The 21,479-nt window shown below is 40.7% G+C and overlaps 1 protein-coding gene and 1 long non-coding RNA gene across 5 annotated transcripts in view; one reads left to right on the plus strand and one right to left on the minus strand.

The window, feature by feature from the left end:
• The first annotated feature begins 1,331 nt into the window (after nt 1–1,331).
• atp5po (ATP synthase peripheral stalk subunit OSCP) lies at nt 1,332–19,885 on the plus strand. Its single transcript, XM_067993247.1, has 7 exons — nt 1,332–1,436; nt 11,924–11,974; nt 13,183–13,293; nt 15,334–15,463; nt 16,526–16,638; nt 17,930–18,016; nt 19,636–19,885. The coding sequence occupies exons 1-7, from the start codon at nt 1,407–1,409 to the stop codon at nt 19,747–19,749; spliced, it is 636 nt and encodes a 211-aa protein (XP_067849348.1). The 5' UTR covers nt 1,332–1,406; the 3' UTR covers nt 19,750–19,885.
• LOC137327437 (uncharacterized) overlaps nt 19,733–21,479 on the minus strand; it is a 51,046-nt gene continuing 49,299 nt past the window's right edge. For all 4 annotated transcript variants that reach the window (XR_010964480.1, XR_010964482.1, XR_010964481.1 and 1 more), the window contains exon 4: nt 19,733–20,789. This is a non-coding gene — a long non-coding RNA (uncharacterized lncRNA). The remainder of the gene's footprint in view (nt 20,790–21,479) is intronic.

Below are 21,479 nucleotides of genomic sequence, written 5' to 3' on the forward strand. Positions count from 1 at the left end.
ACTAATGCATCCACTATTTCCATGGCTACCTCTTTTAGTACTCTGGGATGCAGATTATCAGGTCCTGGGGATTTATTGGCTTTCAGTCCCATTAATTTCTCCAGCACTATTTTTTTTTTACTAATACTAATTTCCTTTAATTCCTTCTTCTCACTAGTCCCTTGGTTCCCTAGCATTTCTGGGAAGTTATTTGTGTCCTCTTCTGTGAAGAGAGAACCAAAGTATTTGTTTAATTGCTCTGTTCCCCATTATAAATTCTCCCATTTCTGACTCTAAAGGACCTACATTTGTCTTCACTAATCTTTTTCTTTTTACATACTCGTAGAAGCTTTTACAGTCCACTTTTATATTCCTTGCAAGTTTACTCTCATACTCTATTTTTCCCCTCTTAATCAATCTCTTGGTCCTTTTTTGCTGAATTCTAAACTGCTCCCAATCCTCAGGCTTACTACTTTATCTGGCAACTTTATATGACTCCTTTTTGGATCTAATACTATCCTTAATTAATTTTGTTAGCCATGGTTGGGCCGCATTTCCTTTTGTGTTTTTGCACCAGAAAGGAATGTATAATTGTTGCAATTCATGCATTCGTTCCTTAAATGTTAGCCATTGCCTATCCACTGACATGCATTTTAACGAAGCTTCCCAATTTATTACAGCCAACTCACTCCTCATACCTTCATAGTTTCCTTTGTTTAGATTTAGAACCCTAGTTTCGGATTGGACTACTTCACTTTCCACCTTAATGAAGAATTCTATCATGCTACGGTCACTCTTCCCTAAAGGACCCCGCACAACAAGATTATTATTTAACCCCTTGTACAAATGCAGTTGTACAAATACCAGCCCTTTTTGTTTTACACCGACTGCTGAACTATAACGCAGGAACCATTAAGCTCAAGGAGAAAGTTACTTGGATGAAATTTCCCTCTCTACCATCAACCCACAGAAAGGCGGATCTTCCCCCTTTCATATAACACTAAATCACTGCAATAACTCTACTGGGCCTTTCTATAACATCCTCTGCCACTTTTCTAGCGACCTTGCCCAGTTCATAAAGTAAATTCCTCTTTAGGTACGGCTTTCATGGAAAGAATAGAAGGTAACAAAATTTTGACGCCAAAAAAGAAAATATTCCAGTGATGAGTCGGTTAAGTTTGCAGTTCCGGCTGTTCCTTCCGAGGGTTGTTCACCAATATTCCGCCCAATCTTACGCCGCCAATTTGCGATGTACCACACTGGCTTCTGGGAGTTGTAGTCCGAGCCTCGCGAGGTTTTATTTCTCCCCGCGCAAATTCCGCGCGTCGCCTACAAGTTCCAGAATCCACTGGTGCAACTGCTCATGCGCAAAAGTGTTCCTCCGGTGGCGGTGAGGCCTTGGAGTGACCTCGATCAGGGGAAGGAAGATGGCGGCATCGACTAGATTTGGTCTGAAGGTGATGGGGGAGAGGGTTTAATTCAGTTCATTTTAATTTCTATTGAAGATAGAATCTAGATTGTTAAATATTCTGTAGCTTTTAATGTCTCGACTGAATCTGCGTGCATTAGATAAGTGAATTTAGTAATACTGTCTGCTTGTGTCGAATTGAAATGTTGGTAAATATATCGGGGTTATTTATGGTATTGATTTTTTTTTATATAAGGTTAGGATTTTTCAGCGTATGATCAAGCCGAAACTGTTTAAATGTAGCAATTTTGAGACCTGGTTTCCAAATCTAAATCTAAACTTGACACTTTAAAAGTGACCCTTTCTTGACATTCAGAATTCACCTTTGCTTGATTGGGTTATTTATTTGGTAACCATTTAATTACAGTACTTATTTTAGTACAGCAGTAATGAATTTAAATAATGTGTAAATTGAAGTATTACTACCGTGCTAAGGACCGATCTAGTAGCCCAAAACTGGAAATGTACGAGCTGCTGTGGGCCGTCTGCAGCAGCAAATTGGATGCTACCACAATCTGTAACCTCATGGCACATCACATCCTTCACTCCTCCATCACCATCAGGTCAGGAGACCAACTCCAGTTCAATGCACAGTGTAAAAGGGTGTGACAGAAACAGCACCAGGCATATCTTAAAATGAGGTACCAACCCAGTGAAGCTACTGCACAGAGTTACCAACATGCTAAACACCGAGCTACGTGGACCTACAACCAATGGAGCTGAACAAAGCTGTTTAGCCCTACCACATCAAGTCAAGAATGGTGATGGACAACCAGGCAACTAACAGGAGGTTCCATGAAAACTCCCATCCTCAACCATGGTGGTTCCCAGCATGTGACTGCAAGAGACAAAGCTGAAGTGTTTGCAAGCATCTTCAGTCAAAAGTGTGGAGTAGGAGATCCTACTTTTCTCCTCCCGAGGTACCCACTATCATAGATGCTAGTGTCCAGCCAAATCGATTCACTCCACGTGACATTAAGAAGCGGCTGAGTAAACTGGACACAGTACAGGGTATGGGCTGTGACAATATCCTGACTGCACTGCTGAAGATCTGTGCACCAGAGCTAGCTGCTCCTCTAACCAACTATTCCAGTACTGTCATCTACCCAAAAATATAAAACATTTCCCAGGTATGTCCTATCCACAAAAAAACAGGATTAATCTATTCTGGAATTAGGGTCTTATCAGCCTCCTACCAATCATCAGGAAAGTGTTGGAAAGTGACATCAATAATGCCATCAAGTGACACCTACTCACCAATAAGCTGCTCACCACTCTGCCAGAACCATTCAGCTTTCATCAGAGTCTTGCTCTGTATGTGGACGGAAGAACTGAATGCCTGTTGAATAGTGGGAGTAGATGTCCTCAACATCAAGCAGCATTTGATTATATGTAGTACCAAGAGGCCCTAGCAAAGCTGAGGTCAATTGGGGGTGAAAGGCGAATCCTGCAGAGGCTGGAGTCAGTCCTGCACAAAGGAACAATTGTGATTGAAGGGCAATCAAGAACTACTGTATCTTGACTGTTTTTCCTTCTCTCATTTGTCCAGTCCAAGGACACTAAAGCTAATTAATACACAATTACAATCTGACTGAAATCAGCTAACTCAGTACAGAGACTGTTTGTTAATTTGCACGGTTTTGGATAGAGTAAGGTATTTTGGACTTTCTTTTTAGGAATCATAAAATACTGGGAGTACGACTCCTTTATTCTCCTGACCTACAAAGACAGTAGTTTGTGCACTTTGTCCACTGTTATTTTTCCAAGGGGTGGCCTGAATACTGCCTTAAAATGTAGAGTACCAAAATATAGGTCTCCAGCTTATTCAGGAATTGTAACTTTTGGATTGAAAAATTGCAAATGTCAAACCATGATATAAGGAGGGAGAAACCAGGTAACGACAGATCTGTCAGTTTAACATAAATTGTGGGAAAGTTACTGGAATCTATTGTCAGAGACCGTGACTGAGCACTTGGACAAGCATCAGCTGATGAAAGAGGATTTGTGTGGGGTAGGTCAAGTATCTGACTAGTCTACTTGAATTTTTTCAAAAGGTCACTAACAGGGTGTATGGCGGAGTGCCTGTGGATGTTGTTTATATGGACTTCCAGAAGGCATTTAGAGATTATTAGCAATTGTGAGAGCACACTGAATTGGAGGTAAACTTGTGCTATGGGTCAGTAATTGGTTGGGCTGTAGGAGGTAGAGAGAATAGGGATAAAGGGTTTGCTCTAATTGGTAGGATGTGACAAGTGATGTTCCCAAGGGATCTGTGCTGGGGCCTCAGCTTTTTACTATATATATTAATAACTTGGATGAGAGAATAAAGAGTTGTGTATTCAAGTTTGCAGATGACACTAAGTTAGGAAGCACAGTAAGTTGTGTGGGTGGGAGCAGAAAGTTACAAAGGGACATAAACAGCTTAAGTGAGTGGGCCAAGCTATTGCAGATGGGGTTCAATGTAGGGAACATAAGAACATAAGAAATTGGAGCAGGAGTAGGCCAATCGGCCCCTCGAGCCTGCTCCGCCATTCAAGAAGATCATGGCTGATCTGATCCCAACCACAAATCTAAAGAACACAAGAAGTTGGAGCAGGACCCGGCCACACAGCCCCTGGGCCCTCTCCGCCACCCACAGGGCATTGACCGATCCGAACTCAGCTTCATGTCCAATTTCCTGCCCGCTCCCCATAACCCCTAATTCCCTTTACTTCTAGAAAACTGTCTATTTCTGTTTTAAATTTATCTAATGATGTAGCTTCCACAGCTTCCTGGGGCAGCAGATTCCACAGACCTACCACCCTCTGAGTGAAGAAGTTTCTCCTCATCTCAGTTTTGAAAGAGCAGCCCCTTATTCTAAGATTTTGCCCCCTAGTTCTAGTTTCACCCATCTTTGGGAACATCCTTACCGCATCCACCCGATCAAGCCCCTTCACAATCTTATATGTTTCAATAAGATCGCCTCTCATTCTTCTGAACTCCAATGAGTAGAGTCCCAATCTACTCAACCTCTCCTCATATGTCCGACCCCTCATCCCCGGGATTAACCGAGTGAACCTTCTTTGTACTGCCTCGAGAGCAAGTATGTCTTTTCTTAAGTATGGAGACCAAAACTGTATGCAGTATTCCAGGTGCGGTCTCACCAATACCCTATATAACTGCAGCAATACCTCCCTGTTTTTATATTCTATCCCCCTAGCAATAAAAGCCAACATTCCGTTGGCTTTCTTGATCACCTGCTGCACCTGCATACCAACTTTTTGATTTTCTTGCACTAGGACCCCCAGATCCCTTTGTACTGCAGTACTTTCCAGTCTCTCGCCATTAAGAAAATAACTTGCTCTCTGATTTTTCCTGCCAAAGTGCATAACCTCACATTTTCCAATATTATATTGCATCTGCCAAATCTCCGCCCACTCACCCAGCTTGTCTATATCCCCCTGCAGGTTTTTTATGTCCTCCTCACTCTCTACTTTTCCTCCTATCTTTGTATCATCTGCAAATTTTGATATGTTGCACTCGGTCCCCTCCTCCAAATCGTTAATATAGATTGTAAAGAGTTGGGGACCCAGCACCGACCCCTGTGGAACACCACTGGTTACTGGTTGCCAGTTCGAAAATGAACCATTTATCCCAACTCTCTGCTTCCTGTTCGATAACCAATCCTCCACCCATGCCAGAATGTTACCTCCAATCCCGTGATTTTTTATCTTAAGTGAGGTCATCCACTTTGGATCTGAAGAAAAACAAATCAAAATATTTTCTTAATGGTGAGAGATAAGGAGCAAAAGGATTTGAGTTTCCAGGTACACAAATAACTAAAAGCTACAGTATAGGTGAATAAGGCAATCAAACAGGTTAATGTCCTTTATCTCAAGTGGGTTAAATACAAAAGTAAGGAAGTGATTCCTCATTTGCACCTTGGTCAGACCCCATCTGGAGTATCGCATTAAGTTTTGGCTTTGGATAGATACTGTTCTCTACAGTCGCAATCAGGAGTCCCAAAGGCTGTGTTGCTTGCCTGGTGCCAGGGTTAAGGACATCTCCTTGTGGCTGGAAAAGAACTTGGAGCATGAGGGGGAGGATCCAATTGTCGTGGTCCATGCAGGAACCAACGACATAGGTCGAATTAGGAATGAGGTTCTGCTGAGGGAGTTTGAGGAGTTAGGAACCAAATTAAAAAGCAGAACCTCAAAGAAAATAATCTCTAGATTACTATCCAAGCCACGCACAAATTGGCATAGGGACCAACAGATTAGATGGTTAAATGCGTGGCTGAAAGAGTGGTGTGGGAAGCAGGTGTTTCAATTCATGGGGCACTGGCACCAGTACTATGAAAGGAGGGCGTTGTTGAACCGGGCTGGGACCAGTGTCATAGCGAATCGAATAATTAGGGCGGTAGACAGGACTTTAAACTAATATTGGGGGGAGGGTTCAGGTAAAGGTAATTTTAATTTTACCAGTCTAAAAAGAAAAGTCAAGGCTGTTCAGCAGACTAGCGATTTGGGTAAAAACAAGCGGTGTGTGTCAGGAAGGGACGGAGAGTTTAACAAAGATAATAGGGCATTAATGACTACGGTCACACATTAGTGGGGGAAAAAAAAGTTAAAATTAAAGGCGCTGTATCTGAATACGCGAAGCATTCGTAACAAGATAGATGAATTAATGGCACAAATAGAGATAAATGGGTTTGATTTAGTAGCCATTACTGAGACATGGTTGCAGGGTGACCAAGGTTGAGAACTAAATATTCCAGGGTACTTGACTTTTAGAAAAGATCAGCAAAATGGAAAAGGAGGGTGGCGGGGGCAGCCCTGATAATAGAGAATGAGATAAAGGCAGGAGTGAGAAAGGATCTTAGCTCAGAAAATCAGGATGTAGAATCAGTATGGGTGGAACGAAGACATAACACTGGGCAGAAAACACTAGTGGGAGTAGTTTACAGGGCCCCCAGCAGTAGTTACAGTGTTGGACAGAGTATAAATCAGGAAATTAGAAGAGCATGTAACAAGGGTAATGCAATAATCATGGGGGACTTTACAGACTGGGCACACCAAATTAGCAAAAGTAGTTTGGAGGACAAGTTCATGGAATGCATCTGAGACAGTTTTCTAGAACAATATGTCAAGGAACCAACTAGGGAACAGGCTATTTTAGATCTAGTGTTGTGTAATGAGACAGGGTTAATTAGTAATCTTATAAAGGATCCTCTGTCGTCTTTACTTTTCCCATTACCACAAAAGATGGGTCTAGAGGAGCTCCTCTACACCCATTTTTTGTTTCCTTACTTGTCCCATTACCACCCTCCTTGCCTTGCACCATCATAAGAACATAAGAAATAGGAGCAGGAGTAGGCCAATCGGCCCCTCGAGCCTGCTCCGCCATTCAATAAGATCATGGCTGATCTGATCCTAACCTCAAATCTAAATTCATGTCCAATTTCCTGCCCACTCCCCGTAGCCCCTAATTCCCTTTACTTCGAGGAAACTGTCTATTTCTGTTTTAAATTTATTTAATGATGTAGCTTCCACAGCTTCCTGGGGCAGCAAATTCCACAGACCTACTACCCTCTGAGTGAAGAAGTGTCTCCTCATCTCAGTTTTGAAAGAGCAGCCCCTTATTCTAAGATTATGCCCCCTAGTTCTAGTTTCACCCATCCTTGGGAACATCCTTACCGCATCCACCCGATCAAGCCCCTTCACAATCTTATATGTTTCAATAAGATCGCCTCTCATTCTTCTGAACTCCAATGAGTAGAGTCCCAATCTACTCAACCTCTCCTCATATGTCCGCCTCCTCATATGTCCGCCCCCTCATCCCCGGGATTAACCGAGTGAACCTTCTTTGTACTGCCTCGAGAGCAAGTATGTCTTTTCTTAAGTATGGACACCAAAACTGTATGCAGTATTCCAGGTGCGGTCCCACCAATACCTTATATAACTGCAGCAATACCTCCCTGTTTTTATATTCTATCCCCCTAGCAGTAAAAGCCAACATTCCGTTGGCCTTCTTGATCACCTGCTGCACCTGCATACTAACTTTTTGATTTTCTTGCACTAGGACCCCCAGATCCCTTTGTACTGCAGTACTTTCCAGTTTCTTGCCATTAAGATAATAACTTGCTCTCTGATTTTTCCTGCCAAAGTGCATAACCTCACATTTTCCAATATTGTATTGCATCTGCCAAATCTCCGCCCACTCACCCAGCCTGTCTATATCCCCTTGTAGGTTTTTTATGTCCTCCTCACTCTCTACTTTCCCTCCCATCTTTGTATCTTCTGCAAACTTTGATATGTTACACTCGGTCCCCTCCTCCAAATCGGTAATATAGATTGTAAAGAGTTGGGGACCCAGCACCGACCCCTGCGGAACACCACTGGCTACTGGTTGCCAGTCCAAGAATGAACCATTTATCCCAACTCTCTGCTTCCTGTTAGATAACCAATCCTCCACCCATGCCAGAATATTACCCCCAATCCAGTGATTCTTTATCTTGAGCAATAATCTTTTATGTGGCACCTTGTCGAATGCCTTCTGGAAGTCTAAATACACTACGTCCACTGGTTCCCCTTTATCCACCCTGTACGTTATGTCCTCAAAGAACTCAAGCAAATTTGTCAGACATGACTTCCCCTTCATAAAGCCATGCTGACTTTGTCCTATTAAATTATGTTTATCCAAATGTTCTGCTACTGTCTCCTTAATAATAGACTCCAAAATTTTACCCACCACAGATGTTAGACTAACTGGTCTATAATTTCCAGCCTTCTGCCTACTACCCTTTTTAAATAAGGGTGTTACATTCGCAGTTTTCCAATCTGCCGGGACATTTGCCGAGTCCAGAGAATTTTGGAAAATTATTACCGAAGCATCCACAATCCCTGCTGCCACTTCCCTCAAGATCCTAGGATGTAAGCCATCAGGTCCAGGGGATTTATCCGCCTTGAGTCCCATTAATTTACTGAGTACCAATTCCTTAGTGATTTTAATCGTATTTAGCTCCTCCCCCCCCCCCCCCCCCAGAGTCCCCTGTTTGTCCAGTGTTGGGATATTCTTTGTGTCCTCTACCGTAAAGACTGAAACAAAATATTTGTTCAGCATTTTTGCCATCTCCATGTTTCCCACCATTAATTTCCTGGTCTCATTCTCTAAGGGACCTACGTTTGCCTTCGCCACCCTTTTTCTTTTTATATAACTGTAGAAACTCTTGCTATCTGTTTTTATATTTTTTGCTAATTTATTTTCATAATCTATCTTCCCTTTCTTAATCAATCCTTTAGTTACTTTTTGCTGTCTTTTGAAGACTTCCCAATCTTCTATCCTCCCACTAAGTTTGGCGACCTTATATGTCCTTGTTTTTAGTTGGATACTATCCTTAATTTCTTTACTTAGCCACGGATGGCTGTCATTTCTTTTACACCCTTTTTTTCTCAGTGGAATATATATTTTTTGAAAGTTGTAAAATAACTCCTTAAATGAACACCACTGCTCATGTACCGTCTTACCCTTTAATCTATTTTCCCAGTCCACTTTAATCAATTCCGCTCTCATACCATCATAGTCTCCTTTATTCAAGCTCAGTACGCTTGTTTGAAAACCAACCTTCTCACCCTCTAATTGGATATGGAATGTAACCATGTTATGGTCACTCATTCCAAGTGGATTCTTAACTAGGACATTATTAATTCATCTTGGCTCATTACACATGACCAGGTCCAAGGTTGCTTGCCCCCTTGTAGGATCAGTTACATACTGCTCAAGAAATCCATCCCTAATACACTCAATAAACTCTTCCTCAAGGCTGCCCTGCCCAATTTGATTTGTCCAGTTAATATGATAGTTAAAATCCCCCATAATTATAGCTGTTCCCTTATTACATGCCCCGACTATTTCCTGATTAATACTTCTTCCAGCAGAGTTGCAACTATTAGGAGGCCTATATACTATGCCCACTAGTGTTTTTTTCCCCTTATTATTCCTTATTTCTACCCAAACTGTTTCATTATCCTGATCCTTTGTCCCAATATCATTTCTCTGTATTACAGTGATTCCTTCCTTTATTAACATAGCCACCCCATCTCCCCTTCCTTCCTGCCTGTCCTTCCTGATTGTTAAATACCCTGGCATTTTTAATTCCCAGTCGTTGTCACCCTGCAGCCATGTTTCTGTAATGGCCACAAGATCATACCCATACGTAGTTATTTGTGCCGTTAACTCGTCCATATTGTTACGAATGCTACGTGCATTCAGATAAAGAACTTTCAAATATGTTTTGTGACACTTAGTTCCTGCTTTTTCCTTTTTTAACACTTTACCTTTTACTCCATACCTTCTGTCCCTTCCTGACACGCTTTCCTCTGTCTCCCTGCTCAGGTTCCCAACCCCCTGCCACAGCTTTGATGCTGGGTTAATCGCCTTACGCCTTCTAGTTTTTATTTTATCTGTCGTGCCTAAAGTACACTTTCTTTCCGCTGCTCTACACTTTTCCCTTTCACTTGTTCTTGAACAACTGTTTGTACTATTTGTATTGTAAATTTCCCCTGGGTCGTCCCCTCTCTTGCTGCTCTCAACTTTATTCCCTTCTCACTCCCCGCTCAGGTTCCCATCCCCCTGCCACTCTAGTTTAAACCTTCCCCAACAGCACTAGCAAACACCCCCGCGAGGACATTGGTCCCGGTCCTGCTCGGGTGTAACCCGTCACGCTTGTACAGGTCCCACCTACCCCAGAACCGGTCCCAATGTCCCAGGAATCTAAATCCCTCCCTCCTACACCATCCCTGCAGCCACGCATTCATCCTGTCTATTCTCCTGTTCCTATACTCACTAGCACGTGGCACCGGTAGTAATCCTGAGATCACTACCTTTTGAAGTCCTGCTTTTTAATTTATCTCCTAACTCCTTAAATTCACCTTGCAGGACCTCATCCCTTTTTTTACCTATGTCGTTGGTACCGATATGGACCACGACTTCTGGCTGTTCACCCTCCCCCTCCAGAATGCCCTGCAGCCGCTCCGTGACATCCTTGACCCTAGCACCAGGGAGGCAACATACCATCCTGGAGTCACGTTTGTGGCCGCAGAAACGCCTATCTGTTCCCCTTACAATTGAATCCCCTATCACTATAGCCCTGCCACTCTTCTTCCTCCCCTCCTGTGCAGCAGAGCCACGCATGGTGCCCCGAACCTGGCTCTTGCTGCTTTCCCCTGATAAGCCATCTCCCCCAACAGTATCTAAAGCAGAATATCTGTTTGAGAGGGAGATGGCCCCAGGGGACTCCTGCTCTACCTGCCTAGTCCTTTTACTCTGCCTGGCGGTCACCCATTTCCTTTCTGCCTGTGTAATTTTTACCTGCGGTGTGACCATCTCACTGAACGTGCTATCCACGATAGTCTCAGCATCGCGGATGCTCCACAGTGAATCCACCCCCAGCTCCAGCTCCGAAAGACGGTTAGCCAGTAGCTGCAGCTGGACACACTTCCTGCACACATGGTCGCCAGGGACACTGGTAGTGTCCATGACTTCCCACATAGTGCATTTAATCACTCCTGCCCTCCACCCTATCACAGACCTTCCCTTTTGTTCTTTCCTCCCCTCCCCTTTTCCCTGGCTCTGTACGTGCTTAAAAACTGTTTAATCTTCAACTTCTTCCAGTTCTGATGAAGGGTCATCAACCTGAAATGTTTACTCTTTCTCTCTCCACAGATGCTGCCTGACTTGCTGAGTATTTCCAGCATTTTCTGTTTTTATTTCAGATTTCCAGCATCTGCAGTGTTTTATTTTTGATCTTAGAATTAGAGCTAGGCCATTTAGAAGTGAAATCAGGAAGCACTTTTTCACACAAAAGGTAGTGGAAATCTGTAACTCGCTCCCCCAAGAAGTTGTGGATGCTGGGTCAGTTGAAATTTTTAAGACTGAGTTTGAATTGATTTTTGTTGGGTAAGGGTTTCAAGGGATATGGAGCAAAGGCGGGTAAGTGGAGTTGAGGTTCAGATCTGCCATGATCTAATTGAATGTCCGAACACACCTGAGGGGCTGAATGGCCTACTCCTGTTCCAACCTTCCTGTCATCATTGATGCCCCTCCATTCAGCAGCTGGATTTGTTGGTATCAATTAACTGAATAACTAACTACTTATGCAAGGCCTAACTGATTTGTTTACTATTTCACAAAATAACAACATTAGAAAGTATTCTGGATTCCATGTTCCATTGTACCGATCTGGAAAGAGACTGACTCTGCTGGTTTGGTAATGTTCTAAGTTATCTGTGGAAGGTTGAGTGCAGAATGTATCTTTCATTTTAAGTTTTTCAGATTGTCCCTCCTAAAAGAATTGTACCCAAGTGACGTGTCCTAATCTTCTGTCTGCCTCAATGTCTCACAGTCTATGCTAACCTTTGTTTTAATCTTTTATCTGCCTACAGAATGTGAATCTACTAATGTGAATTATAGCTGATATATTTCCCTTGACATTTTTAGGTTCGTTACTTCAGCACCACAGTAGTCAAACCAGTGAGCAAACTGGTCACGGTACGTAATTGGCTACATTTCAAAGCTTTTAATTTAACTTTTAACTTTAGTAAAGTTCACTTGCAAGAATAGTTTTGTAAGTGATTTGCACTTTTATTAACTGCATAATCAAACTGTTTCTCATAATGCAGTCTTCCTTTGACAGAACTGTAGGACAAATTGCTTCCTAGTTTATTCCCACTCAATGGTCCTTTTGGAGGAGATAAGTGATAAAGTTCTGTTTTATCCTACCCTGATAAGCTTCCACAGTAGTGTTATAGTGAGAAACATTGGTGTTTCTGTTGGCACGAATGTGGGAAATGTTTTTTTGAAGACTATTAAAGGTACTGCAGCACTGGTCCAATGTGCTGATGCATCAATGCACTTGCCATGGTGGTGGAGATGCCACCATTTTCTTCCTATCACCCACCCGATGTATTAGTAAGATGTGTCCTAAGCATAGAAGTGAGTAGACCCCAGCTATTATTCGCAGACCTTCAAATGGTTGGCTCATTGGAGTAATGAGGGCAGATTTTTTGCAGGGCCCAGGGAGTCCAGGATGATTAGGGAGAAAATCAAAATTCATATCCTTTGGGGGGTGGGGGAAATAAGATTGCTTTTCAAATACAAACAACAGTTTTAAAATATGTAAATGTGATTTAAATTAATTCCTGACAACCAAACTGTTCTTGACTTAAACTTGGTGTGATTAGAAGCTCTTTCTCTTTTCCCCTGCCATATTGCTGTGGAATCCAATTACCACATTGTCAATAGAATTTAAGTAAAGCATATCGGTGAGCATGTGATTTTCTTACTGTGTCCACTTTAACTTTGAGAAAAACACTGAGTACGACAATTTATAGATTACTTCCCCCCCCACCCCCCACCCACCTTAAACTTGGGCTGTGACTGGAGTGTATTTTGAGATGTATAACATTAAAATGATGTACTGGCGGTTACAAGTCTGTGGGATGAACATTAGGTGATGAATTTAAGAGTATCACTCAGAACACGTGCACCACATCAAATGCATTGTCTTGCATGAATTTTGCTGTAGTGTCCTGATGCTACAGCAAAAATCACACTAGACAACTCCACTGTATATCATTGGCACAGATTTAATTGTGAATTTGACACGTGTTAAATTCCCTGTTAATCTTTGCCGTACTTTACCATGAGTTTGAGTTGAGACTTGCTGTGTAATTTATAGTTGATCTTTTAATCCCCAGCCACCTATTCAAGTCTACGGAGTCGAAGGTAGATATGCCACAGCTTTGTATTCTGCTGCCTCCAAGCAAAAGAAACTGGACCAAGTGGAGAAGGAACTAGGCAAGATAACAGTAAGCTGGAGATTTTCTACAGCCTTTATAGTAAATGAAAGAAAGATGCATTTAAAGGTGTAGAGCCTTGCAAATTAGCTTAGAGTTTTAAAAGTAAGTGTAAAATTGCACTGTGTCATAGAGTGGTATAAATTCCTAATCTCAGTGATGTCGTTGGGAGAGGCGGCATCAATGAGAAGTTGTTCTATGCCATGACGAGGAAAATTGATGCTGAGAAATGTGAGGTGATGCATTTTGGTAGATCGAATCGGGCCAGGACCTACTCCGTTAATGGTAGGGCGTTGGGGAGAGTTATAGAACAAAGAGATCTAGGAGTACAGGTTCATAGCTCCTTGAAAATGGAGCCACAGGTGGATAGGGTGGTGAAGAAGGCATTCAGCATGCTTGGTTTCATTGGTCAGAACATTGAATACAGGAGTTGGGATGTCTTGTTGAAGTTGTACAAGACATTAGTAAGGCCACACTTGGAATACTGTGTACAGTTCTGGTCACCCTATTATAGAAAGGATATTATTAAATTAGTGCAGAAAAGATTTACTAGGATGCTATCGGGACTTGATGGTTTGACTTATAGGGAGAGGTTGGATAGACTGAGACTTTTTTCCCTGGAGAGTAGGAGGATTAGGGGTGATCTTATAGAAGTCTATAAAATAATGAGGGGCATAGATAAGGTAGATAGTCAAAATCTTTTCCCAAAGGTAGGGGAGTCTATAACGAGGGGGCATAGATTTCAGGTGAGGGGAGAGATACAAAAGGGTCCAGAGGGGCAATTTTTTCACTCAAAGGGTGGTGAGTGTCTGGAACGAGCTGCCAGAGGCAGTAGTAGAGGCGGGTACAATTTTGTCTTTTAAAAAGCATTTGGACAGTTACATGGGTAAGATGGGTACAGAGGGATATGGGCCAAGTGCAGGCAACTGGGACTAGCTTAGTGGTATAAACTGGGCGACATGGACATGTTGGGCCGAAGGGCCTGTTTCCATGTTGTAAACTTCTATGATTCTATAAGTCACCCCAGGTGCCTCTGTCACCTCTAACAACTGTCTCGCGTGGCATTAACAAAGGCCTGGAGCAGGCCACCTGCATGAGGAGAGATCAAAAAGAGGGGATAAAATATCTTAAAGGTAGGCCTTTTTTAATAAAAGAAAATTATTAAATAAAATCAAATAATGTAAATTGAAGGCTCACATATTTGTGTGAGCTATGCCAAATATCTTTCATTTTACACTGAGAATGTGATATTGCACTAAAACCTGTGGTGCCCTTTGAAGCCAACAACAGAAAAATCTCCATCTACAGTCACTTAATCATATTAGTTGTCAGTGTACATGGCGTTTTTAGCCCCAGCTCTCTCCTACAAGGTGCAGGGTGTATTTTTTTGTTGTTTTTCTTAAATCTTTTAAGATAAAAAGCTGGGTATTTAATTTAAAAATGCTATTTTCAAAATGGTATAACCAACACATTTGTGTGTGATTTTTTTTAAAACTGGATATCACAGCTTAAAATCCAGAAATTGGAGCAATTGTTGATTTGAGAACCACGGGGGGAGATTTCTTCTGTGAGCTGTGCTGGTCTGTTTGTGCATAGTGCATAACGGACCTGCCCATTAGGTGGAGAGTGTGTCATGACTCGACCTGCTAGCTAATATGTATGCCAAATGTTTAATTTACTATTCAATATACCCTTGTCTTAAGACTGGTTTTACTGTAATGTACATTGTTTTTACCTACTATTTCCTTGCCATGTTTGAAGGTAAGCTCCCTGCTTTCAGGATTTTTACCAATGGCTTAGAGACTTTCTTTTTTAACCCAAATCCTTAGCGTTGGCCTTGAGAGAAACTGTAGTTACAAATTTGTCCTTTTATAGTTTGTGCCAGTGTCTTGAAGCAGTAATTTAGTATACTGCCATTAAGGAGAAGTACATGCATGTTTTGTCTTGTGCACTGATGGATATGTTAGTCTCTAGATACTACCTTCAAAGAGTAATCTTTTATTTGCTATGATTTGGCTTGCTAACAGTTTCATCTCCTTGTTTCTGTTCCAGTCACTAATGAAAGATCCCAAGTTCCGTGGAGTGATCACCAATCCCCACATTAAGCGCAATATCAAGCAAAAAACTGTGAATGACATCCTGTTAAAAGAGAAAGTTTCTCCAATCATGCTCAACTTTGTCAGTAAGTGATTTAGTGTTCCACATAATTTTGCATTTGGCAATAACTTCAGTAATCCATACAACATTGCAAAAACAGAATATTTAAATAACAAATCACAATATGGGAGCTTAGTAACCTAGTCAATATTCCTTTCAAGAATTTTAATGTCAAACATATAGTTTTTTTTGGCAGTTTGAAATTTTCTACAAAAAGCAGGGTTATCCTCCAGCTGATGGATTAGAACCACAGAAGTTTATAGCACAAAAGGAGGCCATTCGGCTGTTTGCATCTGTGTCGGCTCTAGAGCAATCTAAAACTAATCACGCTACCCTGCCATCATCCTATAACCCACCATTTTCCTCTGCTTCAAAATATTTATCCAATTTTCCTTAAGAAGATAAAATATTCTTAATGGTTTTCTTTAGTATTATTACCCCTAATTTTATCATCTGCCTCTTTTTGAAATTTCAGACACCGAGTAAACAATTTTTTAAACAGCTCCTAGTATTGAACAGATACAATGAGGTAAAATATGTGAAAATGTCAATACTAATGCCCCAATCACTCCCACTGAGACTAAACTCCACATTCTCCTTGCAGCTTAAGAATTTTTTGGTCAACATTCACTTAATTAATTAAAACTCATCTCCTGCCACAAAAAGATGAAATTAAAATATTTTTGTGTCTTAATTCACAATGTAACATTCTTGTGGAGAATCTCACTATATATATTTTGCCTGGCGATTTATGGTTCAATTACACTTTTTAATTGCAGCATTGTAAACAGGCATATAATTGTCATATCAGGTGAAATTGAGATCCCTCTTTAGCCAGAAGGCTGATAACACACTTGGAACCAAACCCCAGCATGAGTCACTACCTTCAACAGAGGAAAGGGGAAACAAAAATGTTTGATATAGTAGGATATTAAGGGATTTGCTCATTGGATTTCACTATTCAAAAAGGAATGATAACACCAAAGAATGTTTTTCTTTTGTCCTTTTTCATTCTGTGATGTCTAACTGGGTTTCAAGATTAAGCGTAAGTGGTGGTAACGGTAGAAATCTTATTTATTCTCTTCAGATTTGTTAGCTGAGAATGGACGGTTGAATCAGACCTCTGATGTTGCTACTGCTTTTAGCAAGATCATGAGTGCACATCGTGGGGAAATTCTCTGCTCAGTCACTACTGCTCAGGTAAAATGAGTTCTTCAGTGTAAAATTGTATTAATAATGTATTTAAATTGTAAGAAACTTCAAGTTCGCTGAGCAATTTTGTTCATTTGTATTGGCCACTCTAGAGTGATAAGTTGCAAAACAAATGTTTTTTTAATTGAGAAGCCAAGGTGACGGGCCAAGGCCCATTGTGAAGGCTCCAACAAGGTTGAAAAGAGAGAACTAGGTAAATCGGAAAGTAGAGATTAGATAACACTAAACATAGAATTTAAAAGCGTCAACATTAGCGGAGGAAGGGAAAAGAGAGGACAAAATTGGGAAAGACAAGAAAAATTGTAATAGGAAGAGAGGTTGATGGTGAAGTTTTTTCTTGTATGCTACCCAGGACTGAGAAGCATCCCCAGGTATGGGAACAATATTCTAGTCCTGGCTGGACTTGTGCTTTATAGAGCCTTAAGAGTTGTTGAAGGGGAAAAGAAGTATTTGACATGAAGAAAAAACTGAATACTTGGAGGTGGCTTTAGCAAGAGGAAATTTGAAATATGAAATATGAAGTTAGTGAGGCCAAGAATGCTGATAGGTGAAGGAGGACTGAGGATGGTGCCTTGAAAGTTAAGAGCTGCTGGCTAATGAAAGTTTCTTCACACTGTTCAAATACAATCTTTGAAGAATTGAAAGAAGCAAGATTTTGATTGCCTTGCCAGAGGGCATAGAGAACATAAAAAATGTAATAATTCAGCCATTAAAAGTTTTGGAGGTTGTGTGTACTAAGGATGCTTGATCTGAAGGAAATGAGCAAAGATATAGTGGAACCGTTACCAAAAGAGTGCATTGAGTGGAAGAGATAATTGCTGTAAAGAAGCAAGAGAGGACATAGGCCTGGGGAACTTAAGAGTTAACAGAAAAAGACTAGTTTGAGCCAGTAGCTATAACACAAATGGAGCAATTTGAGAGAAAACCAGAATATAGATTTACTGGGATGCTAGATAGGACAGGAAGATCTAGGGCAGCAGCTTTAAACTTAACAAACTTGGGCTAAAGTGGGATTTGAGTGAAGGAAGAAGCAGTTACCAGCACCAACACAAGGAATAGAACATTGCAAGAAATGAAACTGGGGCTTAGGAGCCAGAGATGTTCTGCCACTGTTTACTGTGTGGATACCAAAGAGCAATTCTGACCAGGAGAGATTATTGAGCTGGCAGTGAAGGTTGTGAATTACATAATTGGGAACTTAACCATATAAGGAATTGCACGTTTGACAAATGATTGTGTGCTTAACAACCTGAAATCGACATTTTTCTTCTATTGGTAGCCCCTGGATGAAGCGAATCTTACAGAGCTAAAAACTGCTCTTAATGGTTTTCTACAAAAAGGTGAAACCCTGAAACTGGAGACCAAGGTAAGATTGAAAAACAATTGGCCAGAATTAAGTTTCTGTAGAATAACTTTCTGCTATAACTCTAACTGATCTCCTGTCACGTTTATAAAAAGTACTTTAATTTATAATTATTTATACTTCAAATAAGACAGGTGACAATTTATAAAGCAAAAACTAGGAGTTGGTTGGAACATTGGGAGGAGCCTTTCGGCAGTACAGGTTGAGAAGCTGGGAGATATAAAACTCACGACGCCATTGTGCCACCACTGGGGGAGGGTGTAATTACATAAGCAGTTTCCATTATAAATGTGCACACAGCATTTATAATGGGAAAACTTAACAGAAAAGTATAGCAAAAATTTGACAACTGGAAGTATGCACAGGCAAACTTTAACAGATTTTTAAAATAATATAGTAAACTAGTAGCATGGACACGATTTATCATATTTCATTTTTAAAAAGAAAGCTAATTTTGATTATCCTAGCATCTTCCGATTTGTTTACTCCCAGGGCCCCTACCATCTCATCTTTCAATGCCAGTTCAGATCCTAGTATTTGTGTTCAATTTTTTAGTCTTTCTCCTAACATTCTTTTTTCCTTTGTATCTTTTTTTATTTCACTCCTGATTCCTGTTCTGAAACACTTTTATTTGTTAATCTTTACATTTTACAGTTCATGTTTTTAACTCCTCTTGCCTTCCCATATAGTTTTGAAGTGAACATAATGGAGAGGAACAGATGCACGTTCCTGTCTTCATGGAAAATTGGACACCAACCAGATAGTCTTAGTCCATAATCTGGTGTTAATGTAATAATTAACATAATATGTTAAAATAAAGTTCAAATTTGGCCATTTTAATACTTTTTCCTGGAAGAAGAGGTACAAGAAATAGATAGCAAGAAAAAAAATGTTAATGAAATGAATTGGAGAAATCAGAAGGGAGCAAATCCCAAAAACAGGAAATGTGCAAGGAGGATTTGTACCTTTTCCTTTCTCACCACTTTTCCCTTGCCCTCTCCAGAAGGGTTGACTCCTTGCTGAGGTACATTTCTACGTGTGCTGGCCACTCTCTAATACCTGATTCGAGCTTCCATTACGGTGACTGAATAAGTCAAATTCTGTTTTAATATTACCTGAGATTGCTGGATTGTTAGTGATTCTGCTCATTTTTGCATGAAAACCACAAATCAGTGGCCTTGACCGTTCTTCATGTGTGAGCACTGCAGGCTGTACGACCATAAGAACATCATAGTCAAGCCCAATCCTGCTCCTCATCTGTTGTTCACACATATGCACTTCCAGCAGGGGTTACCAGAAAGCAATCAGGAGCTCTGGTAGTTTCCTCCACCCGCCCCACCAAATCCCACCTCAAACAAACCATGGGGTAATGTAGCTAATTACAGAATTTCTGCCACTTGCCCAGATGAGATCAGCTAACTTGTCATAGATTAGGAATCTTCTTTCTAATCTGTATGGCTCAGGTCATTGCTGTTAAAATCAGCGAATTATCAAGAAAGCCAGATTATATACTAGTTACATTTCATGTTATTCAAAATGAAGTACTGTTGCTTCAAAATTGCAGTAAAGCACACATTTCTATTTAATAAAAGAAAATGACAGCTTTTTTTTTAAAATTCTAGACTGATCCTTCAATCCTGGGTGGAATGATTGTCAGTGTTGGTGATAAATACGTTGATATGTCTACGAAAACTAAGATTCAGAAACTCAGCAAAATAATAAATGAAACTGCATAACAGCATCACCTGAATGAGTAATTTTCTGTTAGATGTTTGCTGTAAATCTGTTCCACTGTCTTTACAGTGATCACCTTCTACGTGATGGACATTCATTAATGTACAAAAGATTTAATAAAAGTATCTTCCTCTGAAACTGTTTGCTACAGCTGTTAAATAAAGTCTGCTGCTATGTTTATTATGCAGTAAGTGATTAACGTGGTCTGAGCATAATGGCCCACAAATTCCTGGAGCGACACATCTCGCAGCGAGCACCATGAATTCAGTTTTGTTTTCCTGACCCTTCAGGTATTATTTTTGCGCCGCAAATTGCTGGAAATGCGAATTGATAACTGCGCGGTGATTTCAACGGGGACCTCATGAACGTCTGGTCAAATGGTCTATCTCGTTAACCAATGAAATTTTAAGGATAGAGAAAGAAACAGCAGATGACAGTGAAGGAAATAGGGTGAATTAGAGTCAAATTAGATACAGAAAGATAGATTGAAAAAGAGACAGAAAGGGAAAAAAAATTAAAACAACCTCTAGAAACAATTTACTACCTGCAGGAGTGAGACTCTACAGTTTTAATTGTTCCCTTTCTGGGCCTGCAAGGTTAAGTTTCATGTCAGGACCATAAATCACATTAACAGGGTCCTTGCGACATGAAATATCTGTGGCAAGATTCATTCGTATTTACAGTGTAGATCCAGCAATTTCTTGAATCTCATGGGGAAGTTGATGTCAAGCTCCCGTTTTTGCAAGGTTAATAGCGGAGTGGTGCAAATCATCCAGAAATTCACCTGATCATGATCCATTGTAGCAAGGGTTCTCCATACGTGTGTTGTGCTAGAGATTCTCTTCAGGCTCTGACCACCCATGTAAACTGGCCATGTGTTCGTTAATAGCCAGAATGTGCCTTTTCCTGATTGATATCTAGGCAAATGTAGAGACCCAGGGAATGGAGAATCTTTCTCACTGCACTTTGGTTAATTGGAATATATTGTGTTACCATTGATCTTTGCAATACAGAAGACTCATCACTCAGGCTGCAGCTCAAGCTACAAACAAACATTAAAAAATTTTCAACATTAAACAGGTAAATGAACTGTACTTTACAAACTACATTTACAGTTTGTTACAAATTAATATTTGAAATGTCAAAACAATTACACACAACCCATCAACATAAAATTGACTCAGGAAAATGTGTTGTCACTGCTTACATGGCTGTGCACGACCATGAGTGCTTTGATTAGCTTCAAATCCCTGGTGGCCTTGGACTGACTTCTTGAATACAGCCAAAATGTAGCTCCAATTTGTTATAAAGCTATCTCAAAAAAAGGGAATTTAAAAATAGATATGGCTCATAACTACATTTAGATGATCAGATATTTGCAGTAATCAACGTTGTGTTTGCCCCCTCAAATACAGTCGCTAAACATAGTGTAAAAAGCCCCAGAAAATGCTTGTAATTGAGTGACTTCTTCCTGAGAAATCCATTGAGCGGTTCCATTTTGATCAACCTGTGCAGGAAATTTATACTTGTTCAACAGCTATTAGAAATGCTGCTGCACAAAATTACCCTAATGGCTCTGCACATGACAGGCATTATTGTATTAAAACAACTTTTGATCCACAGGAACAACCTTCGCTTTGAGGCCTATAGAGCACAAGACTGCAATACATATTCTCTGCAGTATGTATAAATAGCTAGCAGTGACCAACTTTAACCGGTGTACTGTGATCAC

This window comes from Heptranchias perlo, chromosome 11 (assembly GCF_035084215.1).
Source record: "Heptranchias perlo isolate sHepPer1 chromosome 11, sHepPer1.hap1, whole genome shotgun sequence".
Lineage (NCBI taxonomy): Eukaryota > Metazoa > Chordata > Chondrichthyes > Hexanchiformes > Hexanchidae > Heptranchias > Heptranchias perlo.